The sequence below is a fragment of the Plectropomus leopardus genome, chromosome 6, assembly GCF_008729295.1.
Source record: "Plectropomus leopardus isolate mb chromosome 6, YSFRI_Pleo_2.0, whole genome shotgun sequence".
Classification (NCBI taxonomy): domain Eukaryota; kingdom Metazoa; phylum Chordata; class Actinopteri; order Perciformes; family Serranidae; genus Plectropomus; species Plectropomus leopardus.
Window position 1 is genome coordinate 6,348,504 of NC_056468.1, and position 13,521 is coordinate 6,362,024.

General features: G+C 43.4%; 1 protein-coding gene across 1 annotated transcript in view; it reads right to left on the reverse strand.

Annotated features, from left to right (window-relative positions):
* Positions 1-11,980, reverse strand: part of cux2b (cut-like homeobox 2b) — a 107,593-nt gene extending 95,613 nt beyond the window's left edge. The window contains 1 exon segment of the mRNA XM_042489033.1: positions 11,918-11,980. Coding sequence (XP_042344967.1) covers positions 11,918-11,980 — 63 coding nt within the window.
* Between the last annotated feature and the right edge of the window lie 1,541 nt (positions 11,981-13,521).

A 13,521-nucleotide genomic window follows, 5' to 3' on the forward strand; every position in this document is an offset into this window, starting at 1 on the left:
AGGCTCCTGGAAGTGATCACACAAATAATATTTGGGGGTTGGGTTGGGTGTTTAAGAACCAGATGTGCAAAAATGAGCAGCACTCAGAAGAAGGATTATCTCCTCATAATTCTGCCTACGAATCGAGTCATAACTAGACGTCGTCAGCAGTTGCGGAGAGGTTCTGAACATTAAGTTTATGGGCTCCTCATTATTTAACATGTTAGGGTCTCCCCACAGCCCAATGAAATTTTGATGGCAGTATTACAGCTAGTTTGTTGGCTCTTCACTCCTACTCACTACTTATGCAGATGCAAACGGTAAGAGAAGTCTCTTTGGACGGAGCCACATTTGCACAGGAAAAGACATTAGATTAATCCACCTTTCTGCTCTGACGTGAATAAATATTCACCACTCATCTTCCAAAGGGCATGATTCAGAGAGCGCTGGATTTGCTGCAGCCTTGGTGGTGGTGGTGTTGTTGCAGACATGCATGATGAGGCCAGACCCCTGCCTGGACAAGGCCAGGGACTGCAGTGGTGCAGTGATCTGAGCTAGCCGTTTCCTGCCTCTCCATCTGCATACAGTAAAAAACAAACATTCCTGTAAATAAAGACGGCTGTCCAGCAACTGTCTTCCCAGCGACAATGGTATTGACCGTAGTCAGATGCTCCGCTGATTAAAAATTGATCCATTTTGAAAAATCTAATCAACTGAATAGGATTCTTTCATACGTGGGGTGGGGTTGGGTGCGTTCGCTGGGGGTGGAGGGGGGTTGAGCAGCTGCTGACACAGAGAGGCAGACCTGTTATTAACCCCTGCACCTCCACGCGGCCCCCTGCACCCTGCTCCCCAGTTCACATCCCCCCCATGCGCCCCGGGACTAGACGTGGCCCAGACGGTCTGAATTATTCAGCAGTCTGAGAGAGGCTCCGGCCACTTGGCCTATTAATGCCTGCCAGTAGAGGCTAGTGGCTCTAATGGCCAGTCCAGAGGAGCCCCAGTTCCCAGTGGACGGGAGGAGGGCTGCTAACGCTAGGCTGCAGGGGATGTGAGAGCGAATTCATCAGGGGCTGAGGTCGCAGCAGGTTAATGATGCCGCACGTCTAGACGAACGCTGGACTCACACCCTGCCCAAAAGGCAGTGGGGGGTTGGCGTTGGGATGCAATAATATTTTTATCTTGAAGGAGCCCTGCAATATTAAATCTTGGGGCTTATTTATGAAAGAGCAGCATTGTTGACTTTGACCATCCACAATTGACCTGAGGTTCCCCCCTTAAAAATAACAGAACAACGAATATCTCTCAACCCACAGACTTGACTATACCTCATATACTCTGGTAGTCCTCCTATTATCTAAAGGAAAATGAAAAGGAAATGAAGTAAGTAACATTTATCAGAAATGGATCAAATGTTCAGACATGGCTGAACAACATGCATGACAGAGAGATTAAAAGATTGTCTACAGAAACCAACTCTGATTACTCCCAACCCCTTATCATCATTGCACAAACAATCCCAACAGCTGGAGAGGGCCCTCAACTCCAGCACAAAGTCACTCAGTAATCAGGGCATCTCCCCCAGAGAGAAACGGGGATGAAGCTCGGGGTGCGATTCTCATTTGGGAGCGGCTCGGTTTGCCATGAGGTCTATCACCTTGGTGATCGTGTGCTCGGTGTCTCAGAGGGTGTAAACACAATAGTAGACACAAGCGCTAGAAAAAATGACCCTGCTAGGTGCAGCACAGATGATCCAGTCAACAACAGCAGAGTGCATGATCTGTGTGGCATCTACCTGGAGGATTCCTTATAGAGAAAGCTCTCAGACAAAAAGTAATCATTGTTGCACCAGAACACTCAGTCATCATTCATGGTGAGGGACAAACACATTATAAAGTCCAGGCAGAGAGGCAGAGGAAGGTATTCTTATTATCATCTGCTAGAGATTTATGTACTTGAAGGTTGAGTTCTTTAAGTGAGTGGGCTCGATAAGTCTGATGAAGCGGAATGACTTTAGCCTTCAGTGGGTGCTATCTGCGCCGGACTGCACTGCACCGCCGCAACGCACGCGCTCTTCCCTTATCCGGGATCTGATGCCAAGCACATTTACTGTTGAGGTCAACGTCGCTGCCATGATTGGACCAAACCAAGGGCATCCCGTGGAAGGCTACAGAAGGGACGCGGACACACCCCGCGCCCATTTACACAAAAGTAATTTCCCCCAGCTCCTCTCGCTCAAGGTGACCAAGCACATCATTCAGAGATCCACGCGAAATGATCCTGATGGCCTCATCGCAGCGGACACTCTCCCACATTCAAAACAAGTCAGCGTGCAGCGAGAAGAGCTCCATACAAGACATCGATTCAGAGCAGAAATGTAGAATATGTACGGGCCGAGTGGAGAACCACATGCATAGCAAATTATTTTGCTTGGCTGCGGCTAAAAAATCATATGCTTGCTTATCATAAAGACACACTGTATCACAGTCTAAATATTGGTACTGCATTAATAGTCAAACGGATCATTTCCATACAGCATCAAGCTGAGATGAAATATTGTGAGTATAAACGCTCCTTTGACGCCTGCACAGATCTCAAGAGCTTAGGAGAGCCCACAAGACTGTCCACTTCACGTGCATGTCCCCTGGTTTGTCATTCGAGTTGACCCCCCCTACCCCTCTACCTCGACCACATTTCTGCTCCTCAGGCATACTCTTCCTCCTCTTGCATACAGCACAAGCCTGGAGCAATGTTTAGCTAAACCTGCTGGCCTACGTAGGCAGAGAGAGTCCCCAGAGGGCTGAACAATCAGACAATTTCAAGATCATGAAGCATTAAACCAATCCCGGCAGGGTACACTAATTAAACAGCCGAGCCCGGCACAGCCAACCAATCCCCACAGAGCAATTAAATCCATCCCCTCTAAAACACTGTGGAACCTGTCTGGGGAAAACTGCCGAGGAGTGAGAGAGAAGAGGAGAGAAAACGGGAGAGATGGAGAGGGGCGGGGGGGAGGAAAATATCATAAAATTCTTCTGGAAAAAAAAAAACTAGAAAAAAAACTATAGGGGGAATGCAGCAGGAGGCTAACAAGGGAAATTGAAAAAGGAGCGACTCAATTCAGTTCTTTGTTCTTTTCTCCCTTTTTTTGCATTAAGATTCAAAATGTCTGCCTTTTTCTCTCAGTTGGGGGGGGGTGGGGTGGGGGAGGTCTGCGACCACATTTAAATGCAAAAATAGTGACCCTGTTGCGATCAAAAGTTGCATATTTAATTAAGATTACAAGGTCTGGAAAGCACTCGTGAGACTCGATGGAGAGACAGAATAGCCTCAAGGCCTATATTACACACCGGCAGAGCTGCTAACACAGTTGCAAACCCTGATCAATACCCCGATGCCCTCCACTACGAAAGTAAATGAACAGGTGACAATGGAGGCATGACATCACTGGGCTTTTCAGGGAACAACAAAACCAGATAAACGGCGAAGCAGGAAGGGAGAGGAGAGATGCAGGCTGATTTTGGGGCCTCCTGCACACCAGCAATTAGACCACAAGTGTTAACATATATAATTGCTTACATTAATTATGGATAATGAATAAATAAGGGATGATTCTTTTTCCAAAATCCTACAGTTAGGTAGGCAAATTCTGCTGTTATGTTATTTCCCTGGAGAGGCTCCGACAGTGTATTTTGGTGGTGTTGAAGAGGAGTCGAGAGCGCCAAAGGGGTATGATTCGAGCGGGAGGTGTGGACAGGGAGATAGACTTGCTCTTTTCTCCCCCGACTGAGGTGGCGTATAAATCACAGAGCCCAGCTTCATGTCTCCACTTCCTGTTCCTCTCCATTAAAAATGATAAACTGTACCTCTTGAAGCCACTCGCTCGCTTTAGGGTCCCAGTCTGCACCTTCCTGGTGAAGAAGCGAGAGTGCGCGGCTCAGATTTATTCTATCCCCTCCCATTGTTGGGGATGAATAAGAGAGTAATTAACTGTGTGGGGGTAGCAGCTGCACAAAGACAAGACCCGGCTAACACAACAAGCACTGATCCATCTGCTTTTGCTATAACACACCTTTTGTATTATTTTGATAAATAAGAGCACATCTGCTTAGTAATAACAAATGCTGGTTTAATACTCAAAAGACCACCGAGAGGCCGTCTTTCCCGGGTCTTCTCTCTTCCCACTTAAATGAGGACAAATGGGCCTTACAAATGGGTGGCATGCACAAGACTACTATTCCTCCAGTCTGGTAAACACACTCTGAGCAGTGGCACATAATGAGAGCGGCTGCGATCCCCAAAGACAACCTGGAGAAGGTAAGTGAAGCATTGATCTCATGAGTGTGCTGGGCCCAGGAGCACCCTTCACACCATGCTAACCCACGCTACATGACAACCGACGTCAGAACACACACCGTACAAAAGCCTGGCACTTGCACGTTTGGAGAGGGAAAAAAAAAGGTATGCTTTTTTTTTGGTCGAAATGGACAATAGAGGAATGGAATACAGCAAGTGAAACCCTGCCAAATACAGCTGAGGCATGCTAGGTAGAGAGATGGAGAGACAGAGAGAGAGAGGGAGAGAGAGAGGGAGAGAGAGAGGGAGAGAGAGAGGGAGGGAGGGCAGCGGGATTCATCGTAAGCCCAGTAAAATGAACAAGAAAGGACTGGTGCTCAATACGTCTGCAGTGGCGTCAGGCAGTCAAAACAAATAAAGCCAAGGCCGCGGTGGAGAAGCGCAGCTCAATATGAACTTGCTGGGCATGGGACTGGCTGTCAGCGGGGAGAGAGGACACAGCTTTATACCCATGCCGATGAGCCATTACCTCTCCCCTCCTGATGCTTCCGCCTGGCTCACTGTGAGGGAAGAGGAGGCTGCCCTACCGCCATGGAGCCGTCCTCCAGCAGACTAATGTGTCCCTGAAGTTTTGTTAAAGCTGGTTATTTACTCCTGCAAAGCAATTGCTCCAGCCTAGGGGCAGCAGAACGGAGAACGCGCTGCTATGAAAAATCTGGCGTCTCTTGCTATGAAGAACTGTCTACTACCAAGGGGGCGTTCCCGCTGAAGCACTGGGGGTACTGCTTTTTTGGCACAACGTTTCATAAGAGAAGACATTAAAACAGCAAGCCTCCGAAAACAGAAAGATTCAGGCAGGTAGCCAAAACAGAAGGAATATGACATAAATTTTTAGCGCTCATTACCCGCAAGAATTAGTGATCAATACTGAGAAATCATATGCTCACATGATGCAAATTGTGCCTTGAAATTAAAAGTTTAAAGGGTCACTTCACCCACATTACAAAAAAAATCTCACATATCTCCTGTGCTTTCTAGTCAGCAATGTCTGCTTTACTTGTTCAGGTTTTGAGATATCAGTCTCTGAGATTTCGGCTTGACCCTGGCATAACTGATGTGAATAGACTTGCATTTGAGGTCCCAAAGGCACTGAAAACATTTAGCAGCAACATGTCTCTCCAGAATTACAATGTCCCTGTTTCTCTATACAATCCACAGGATGTGCTGTCAACAGCACTTGCAGAGACTATTTCTTTGGTAGAAACTAATTCCGAAGAAAACTGTTTCTGTGGCTCATAGCTCTGATTCATGACTATCATATGTATCACGATCCAGCATCGCTTTCTGCTACAACTCAGATATTTCTGTCACTGAGCGGCTCATGAACTTTGTTACAGGGAGAAATGTTGATAGCTGATCTGGTGGTAATTCATTTTCTTTGCAACCCATATGGTTAGGGGAAAAACACAATGCAAGTGCAAGATAACATATTAAAAAATCAGATTTAGTCCAACTACTGAAGGTTTCTTCCAATCACAGTCTATACAAACTATGTACAATTGAAGATGGCGTAAGATTTCAATGTCGCTTACCTGCTTGAGAGCAGTGTGCTCAGTGCTGCCACTTGTGGTCAAAAGCTGTATTACCACAACACTAATCTATAAAATGGTATTCTCTTTTAAATAGTTTCTGTCTTTGAACACAGCCTCCCTGTTGCACTCCTTTAATCACGGTCTTGAGAAGTTTGGCGCTACAATATTTGGTTGAATTGAAAAAACATGTTGATATCTACGTCTTTCATGATATCCAAAAGTAGATGTGTTTCTACCTCCAAACATGTGGGCTTTTCTTTTTTCTTTTTGGGCAATGCATCTGTACTCCAGCCCCGCAAACTGTTGTTGAATGGTTTGAGTACAACATATTATATTAAATTGTAAGTGCTTTCCTTAATCCTCAATCTAAGCTCACAGCAACATATTGCATATATTTTGACAGCCCTTTATGGCCTATTGATTAATTGATTAAATTTCACACAATTAATTTCTTAACGACAGATTAATCAATCGTCAATTAATTGTTATCATCCCTGCAACGTATACATGACAACAAACAGAACTGATCATAAACACAGAGCTGATGGTATATAGACAAGAGGCTATGTGTTGCAAACTGGTAAAAAAAAAAAACAATTAAGAGGCATATTCCAAACAGGTTGTTATGATGCTTCTAAAACCTTAAAAAAATACCAGTATACCCCACATGTCTGAACTGGGAAATGGTACATTTAGAAAAAAAAACCTAATTCAGAATATCCAATCTGAAAATGCGTTAACATGAGCTGCATCACATTCAGAATATTGTCATATTCGTAATAATAGCAGTGTATTAACATGCATGTAAATGGAGTCACTGTTATAGGACCAATAAAGAAGATTGCCCATTTTTTAAAATTCTTCCCTTAACAAATTTTATGAGGTGATCAGGGACTGAAATGTCTGATTTGGCGAGACTGTGATGCAGAACAGTGATGTGTAGCATGTTGGTGTCTTGAAAGACACAGCTGTAATGTTTTGAAAGCAGTGAACAACGGAAAGGAAATGACATTCAACACTATTGCAATGGAGTAGAGGCAGAGATATCAGAGACGTATATATCAAAACCCGGGAAAGCAAAGCTAAATGGCTGAAGCAGAAGTGAAAAAATGCGTGGGGTTTTTTTTTCTGTAGTTTGCGTGAACCAATCCTTTAAAATTACAGCTTTCCAGACATTTCAAGCATACAATTGCTGATATAGAGAGTAACAGCATCACATCCAGGCTTATCAAACAGCAGCACATCCAGCAGTCTGCAAACAGGAGCACAAGCAAGGCAAAATGATTGGATAGGTATGGAAATCTACTTGAAGGAAGGTCAAAGTGATTAAGCTGACATTAATGACAGGCCTAGTCTTCCTGTGAGAATGCTCACCATAGCTGTCTCTAAACCCATTTGTCATTCCGCTTCCAACGCTGAAGCATCTGCTTTGAAGTCTCTACCACTAATGCTACACAGAGAGGTTAAACAGCTTAATGCTGAAGTCTGTTTCACTCCTCTCGCTCTCTAATGTTCCCCGCGTTTTATGTACCGGGGTTATGGCTCCTGGATTTCACATCTCAATTTGCCCCAGATAGTCCTGTAAAAGCTCCTCTCTTTCTTATTTGCTTTGTTGTCACTGTCAAAGGAAGAGAGGGGCAACCCGAAGGATACGGGACCGTGACAGACATGCCCCACCCATCGATTCACAGAAGTGGTAATAATGAAAGCATGTTAAGAAATGTTTATATGGGAGGCATGCGCGACTCAAACCTCTGCTGATTATGATGATGGGGCAGCTTTTACATTCAAACACAGCACTTAATCTGCTGAAGATTTGAAAGCCCTGACAACAAAAGGCGAGTCTTGAAAAATGAGATAATGAGCACATATAGCACCCAGCGTGGAGGTCAACTTTAAAGCCTTTTATATCTATCGCAGCATATGAATGGAACGATACAGTCATTATGATAAATAATACAAGATCTGAGGCGCTCTGGACTTACTTATTCTCCACTACAATGAGATTATACTGATGCATGTGACATTAACAATATCAGCAAACAAATATATGAAAGCATGAATGAAATGGAGACAGAGACCGATTTTCACAGCCAATTTGAGATTGCAGGGTTGCTGGGTGAGTGTGCATGTGTGTGTGTGTGTGTGGGGGAGCTACTGGCAAACAGCGCACAGAGCAGGCTGGCAGCGGAGGCAGCCAGGCTCACAGGCTGCAAAGCAATTTCACTGTTTGGCAATACTGTTGTCTCTGTGTGCGGATTAGAGCTGACACCAGAGCAACTGAGTCATGCTAAATGTAGTACAATCACAAGCTTTTGTTCCTGATCTAAAACCCCACTGCCTCTTAGATTCATGGAAGAGAGAATGGAAACAAGGCGAAGAAATAGTAGCAAATAAGCGGGGCATTATTTCGCCATATGAGCGCAGCATTGCGACATTGGTAAAAACAACAGAGGGATAAAAGTAACTGGTAGGGAAGGCATGGAGCCAAAGTTTTCCGAAGTAAAATCAAATGCAAGTCTTTTTTTCAGTCTGCTTTGATATCCTTGCAAATCCTTTTCTAAGTGCTCAAAGGGCAATTAAAAGGTAATAATATGTGTGATAAATCCATGGTTAATAGCACATTTCAGCTGATAGGAGAGGATACTGCATTTCCGCCTGCCTTGACCACACATTCTCATCACCTGGCTCTGCAAAGTCTTTCTACAGGCCGAACGCTCTCTCTCCAGGTACCGTATTGGCCCAGAGTTGTTTTTGGGCCTGGCAGGACCTGGCAGGACAGACCCTGACCCGTCCTTTTCATGCTCGCCCACGGAAATGCCATCTGGCTGGTGTGAATGATTACCACAGCAACGGCCGGGTGACCTGCAGCCAGCAGGAACCAAGGTCACTCCACCTCAGCGCTTCGCACTTTCCCTGCCCTCTTTTCATCAGCCTGCAGGTGAATTATTCATCCTGTACAACTCGGAGGCAAAAATCTACTGCACAAACACGAAAAACTGCACACTCAGTTTACTCATATAATAACCTGTAATGAGAAAATAAATGTTCCGGTGTGAACTGCTAAAATAAACAGCTCGTAGATGATGTAGCAACAACGCTGTTCTATGTGGGCTTAAACGGGGAAACAGCTGTTGTGATTTTACACGCCCAGAACTGGCTCCAACCATGACTGAATGAGAAATAAGTGAATTAATTGATTTCTGACACATGTAGCAGAGGATGTCACATTTCAGCTACAAGCATGTTTGCACCTTTGTAAGAGTATTTACAAGAGCTGCTGACAATAAGAAACAGTGTTCAAATCCATGCTAGCCTGGTGAAATATTAAAGGTTTCAGCGTTAGAGAAAGAGAATTTCAGCAGAAAATGAAACAACCACTTTCGTCACATGCATGTGTTCGCTTTGCCAACTGTCACATAATCATTACCAACAACAAAACTTTGTGCACATAACACCCTGGTTAAAAAGCATTTAAAAAAGTCACTTTTTGTCAGAGGCTGACACTGAAGACAAAGTCAGTGCACACTATTCATAATCGCTATAAATCAAGCCAACATTTATCTTTAAGTGCATTTAAGCTTATTTCATTTTTAAGGCTGAGACTATGTAGACTGATGTGTGTATTTCTGCAAGAGTGTATTTTTTAAGAATAGCCCGTCAGCACAATTACAGTAACAAACAGTGTTCTTCTGATGGTTCATGATATCACGTGGACTACGTGGAAATACAATCCAAAAGCCTAACACCGGGGATCCTGCACCTAAATTCATTTCATCCACCTTCCACCTTTGCCTTATTGGTGACAATGAAGCATCTGCAGTAAATATAAAATGCTCCAGTGTTAAATAAAGACAATTTCAGCAGAAAATGAAACAACATCGCATGCATGTGTTTGTTGTGCTTTAACACAGCTTTGCCAACTGTCACATGATCATTACCAACAACAAAACTTTGTACTATTAACAAACCGGTTATAAAAAGCTTGAAAAAGGGCACTTTTCCAAACAAGACAGACACTAAAGACAAACGTCAACACGTGTCATTTATAGTTGCAATGAATCAAGACAATGTTTGTCTTCATGTGCATTTTATCTTGTTTGATTTAAGACTGAGACTATGTGGAATATTGTGTGTATATCTGCAAGAGTGAATTTTTAAGAATATGTTTGCACAGTTATACAGTCACAGTGTTTAACTGTGGGTCCACAATATCAACTGGAGCACATGGAAATATAATTGATTGCCTAAAACAATGGATCCTTCACCTACATTAATGTCTTCTTCCTTCCACCTTTGCCTCACTGGTGGAATTATTTAGCCACATTTATAAACTGACAATAATCTGCACCCATCTGCAGTAGATTTAGGTGCTGTATTATAGCAAGTGGCATCAAAGTTAATTTAAAGATAGGGTCATTCAAGGGAACACAAGCATGAATTAACACTTTTCTGCAGGTATCATGATTTTTTCTGTGCATAAATGGCTGTACGCCTTCTGATAGCCACAGACTGGAAGCTACCCTTTTTCTTTTATTATATACCACTACATCACTGCTCATGACACTAGGTAATGGCTCGGGCATCCTTAAGGGGCAGTTCAGATTTAGCTCCTAGGCTACTCAGTCACATTTAATGAAAAACCTTGAATGTATACATCTATCATAAATGTTCCACGGGGCTGTGGAGCCGGGCTGAACCGGGATGCAGAGAGGACGCTACATGCAGCCGCAACAACAATAGCTCCCTCCTCGCCCCTCTTGGATCCCCCAGCCTGGATGAGAGAGAGGTCCAGCGGCTGGGAGCTGGAATAACACCCGACCGACACGAGACAACCGAGAGCCACCAGATCTGATTTCTCCTCCTCGGTAGGCTTTTCCGAGGGACACGGACTGCCATGCTCCTGTCATTTCTCATGTTACAGAACATCAGTCAAACGGCACAGACGTTGCCCTTGCGCCGGCCGAGGCTGATTTACAAACATTAGCGGGGAATACAATTACACAGCCCCCCCGGCCGAGCAGCCCTATGCGGCTTCAGGAGAGAGCAGAGGAGGAGGGGAGGGGGGATGGAGTGGACACTGAAAACAGCGTTTAGCTTTTCCCCAACCCTATTTCAACGTTTTGCCTTCAGAAACACAAACGCAGAACCTGTCAGCATTGTGGTTTATAAATGCAACTTTCAGCTCAGTGCGTTAAGCTATAGGCGGCGGAGCTGACATGCTATTTCATAAAAGGTACATGTTACGGCTGTGATACAAACAAACTGCTCACCTGCCACATTCTCCACGTTATTCATTAAAAGCATGTTTGTGCCAGCGACACTAGCAGCCTCCGAAACACTTGAAAGCTGGTCTTTTTTTTTTCTCCCAACAACTAACTGCTTGTATGTTGCACTGTCAGAGGCGACTAACGTGTCTAAATGTACAGACTACACAGACGGAAAATAGATGTTTTTCGCTAAATGTCCGAGCAGAATGCGTAATGTCCACCAAATAAACTTTCCAAATCACGAATAAAACTTCCCAACATGCAAATTCAAGATACAAAAAAAAAAAAAAAAAAAAAAATTAAAATGGCAAGAATTGTATTATAGCCTACTGAAAGATGCAGCAGCAACGCAACGGCCGTCGACACAAACCCGCATAAAACATTAAGCTGGCTGAAAAAGTTACAGCCTACGGTCCAAGAACAGAGATTCAGGGGCGCATTAAAAGTTTCCGTACATGTAAGTACGCCGGTGCTTGTCGCGGACAATAAAGAGTAAAAAAGCTAGAAAAGCTAATGCATGTAAACACCAGTGCTGTCCGCGGTGCTGATCCCAGATCGGTGTGGCTAACACAGAGGCTGTGCTGCTCCACGGTCGCTCCACCGCGGATCAATGATTGAACTGAACAAAGGCAGAAGAGAGATCAATTTCTAATAACTATCAATGCAAACACCGCCAGCTTTCGCCTTACATTCACCCAAAACGAGACAACACACACCGGAGTACAGTAACAAGACATACCGCTGGAAAAATACACCGAGAAAGGTGAGAATAGCACTAACCTGAAGCCGCCGTAGATCAAATTTCTTCCAATATTGAAACATCGATCCTACATCGGCGGCCATCTTGGGGGATATTGAGGAGATTTTTTTCAGCGGCTGCAATAAATATGTGGGCTGGATTCCCCCTCGTTAAACAACGTTTACGATCACCGGTCCCACTTTTAGAAAAAATAACCAACTGACTTAACACGAGACTCCGCCGATATGTTTGACAAGTCGACCAACATGTTTTTAGTGGGAGCGAGAAGCGAAAAAGTAGACGATATTTTTGGCGAACTGCCCGGGTCTTTGAAAAAGTAAAGAGCAAGTGTGTCCGTGCCTCCGTCCCCAACATTAACTGGACAATTGCACTTGATTTTGCTTTGGCAAAGTTATCAATACTGACGTAAAGCACGGGGTTGATCAATACCGTCTGGAAAAAGGGAAGGAGATGATGTGTAGATTAGTGGAGTTCAGGGAATTTAGCCAAGCCTACTTTTTTTTTTTTTTTTTTTTTTTACAGTGTTTATTACAGGAGCATACGGGACAGTCGCCTACAATTAGAGCAAGTGTTGGAAATTAAAATAGGCTGCATTATCGACACATGTAGTCCGACTATTATTAGAATGCCATTTAACATTAGTCCACATGTCGTTTTCTCATTGTGCAAATTAGATGAAAGATATCTGCATATTATATCCATATCTTAAAGGGAAGTTAACAAAAATGAACTGGAGCTATTTTGCAAAGTTCATTCTTTTAAATAATCTTTTTGCCTTTGTGTTAGGCATAAATTGAAATTATAAATATATTCTTTTGCGTTATTGTCAAAACCCATTTAATATAGCTCAACATTAATAAAAAAAAGACAAAATATAAGCCCCACTTTATAATATATTACATTTTATATTTAATATTTTTTCACTATATTCGGATTTTTGTGGATTCCTTTGCAAAAATCATCAAAGTCGGCCTCTATGTTGATCTGTTTTCTTTAATTGTGCATGCATTAATAGAAAATAATAAGCATGTATAGGTATCATGCATGATATTTAAGTCCATAAGCATATGCTTTAGGATTGGAACAAAAATTGTGTTTATGAAACTGCACTTTTTCTTAATCAGTTAATGACAGCGGTATTCTAAGCACATATAAAGTGTCACATGTTTGACTTTGTCAAACTTAATAAAGCTTGAGGGTCCTCTTTGTCTACTTAAAATAAGTCACTCTGGTCAGAGAGCACACATACATAGGCTGCTGTGGTGATACTGGTGCCAGGTGCTCCCCCTGCTGACACCACAGTGTTAGGAGCAAGGTGATGTGCAGATGAGCACTGTGTGATTTCCTCCATTAATTATTATACCATTATCACTGAGTGAAGGTGTCCGTCAAAACCTACCGTTAAGTCCACCTCCAGCGTGGTCATCATGCAGCAGCCTCAACAGTGTACAGTAGCTTCCAGCCAATATGAAAATCAGGTAGAAAACAATATCCTCATGGGTCATATTTTTAGCACTGCGGGGGACAATGACATATTCCTCTGCCATAGACAAACACCTGAGGGGAAAGAGAGACAAGATTATTAAAAGTTTTGCTTATTGCATTTTATTTATTGCTCCAGGGG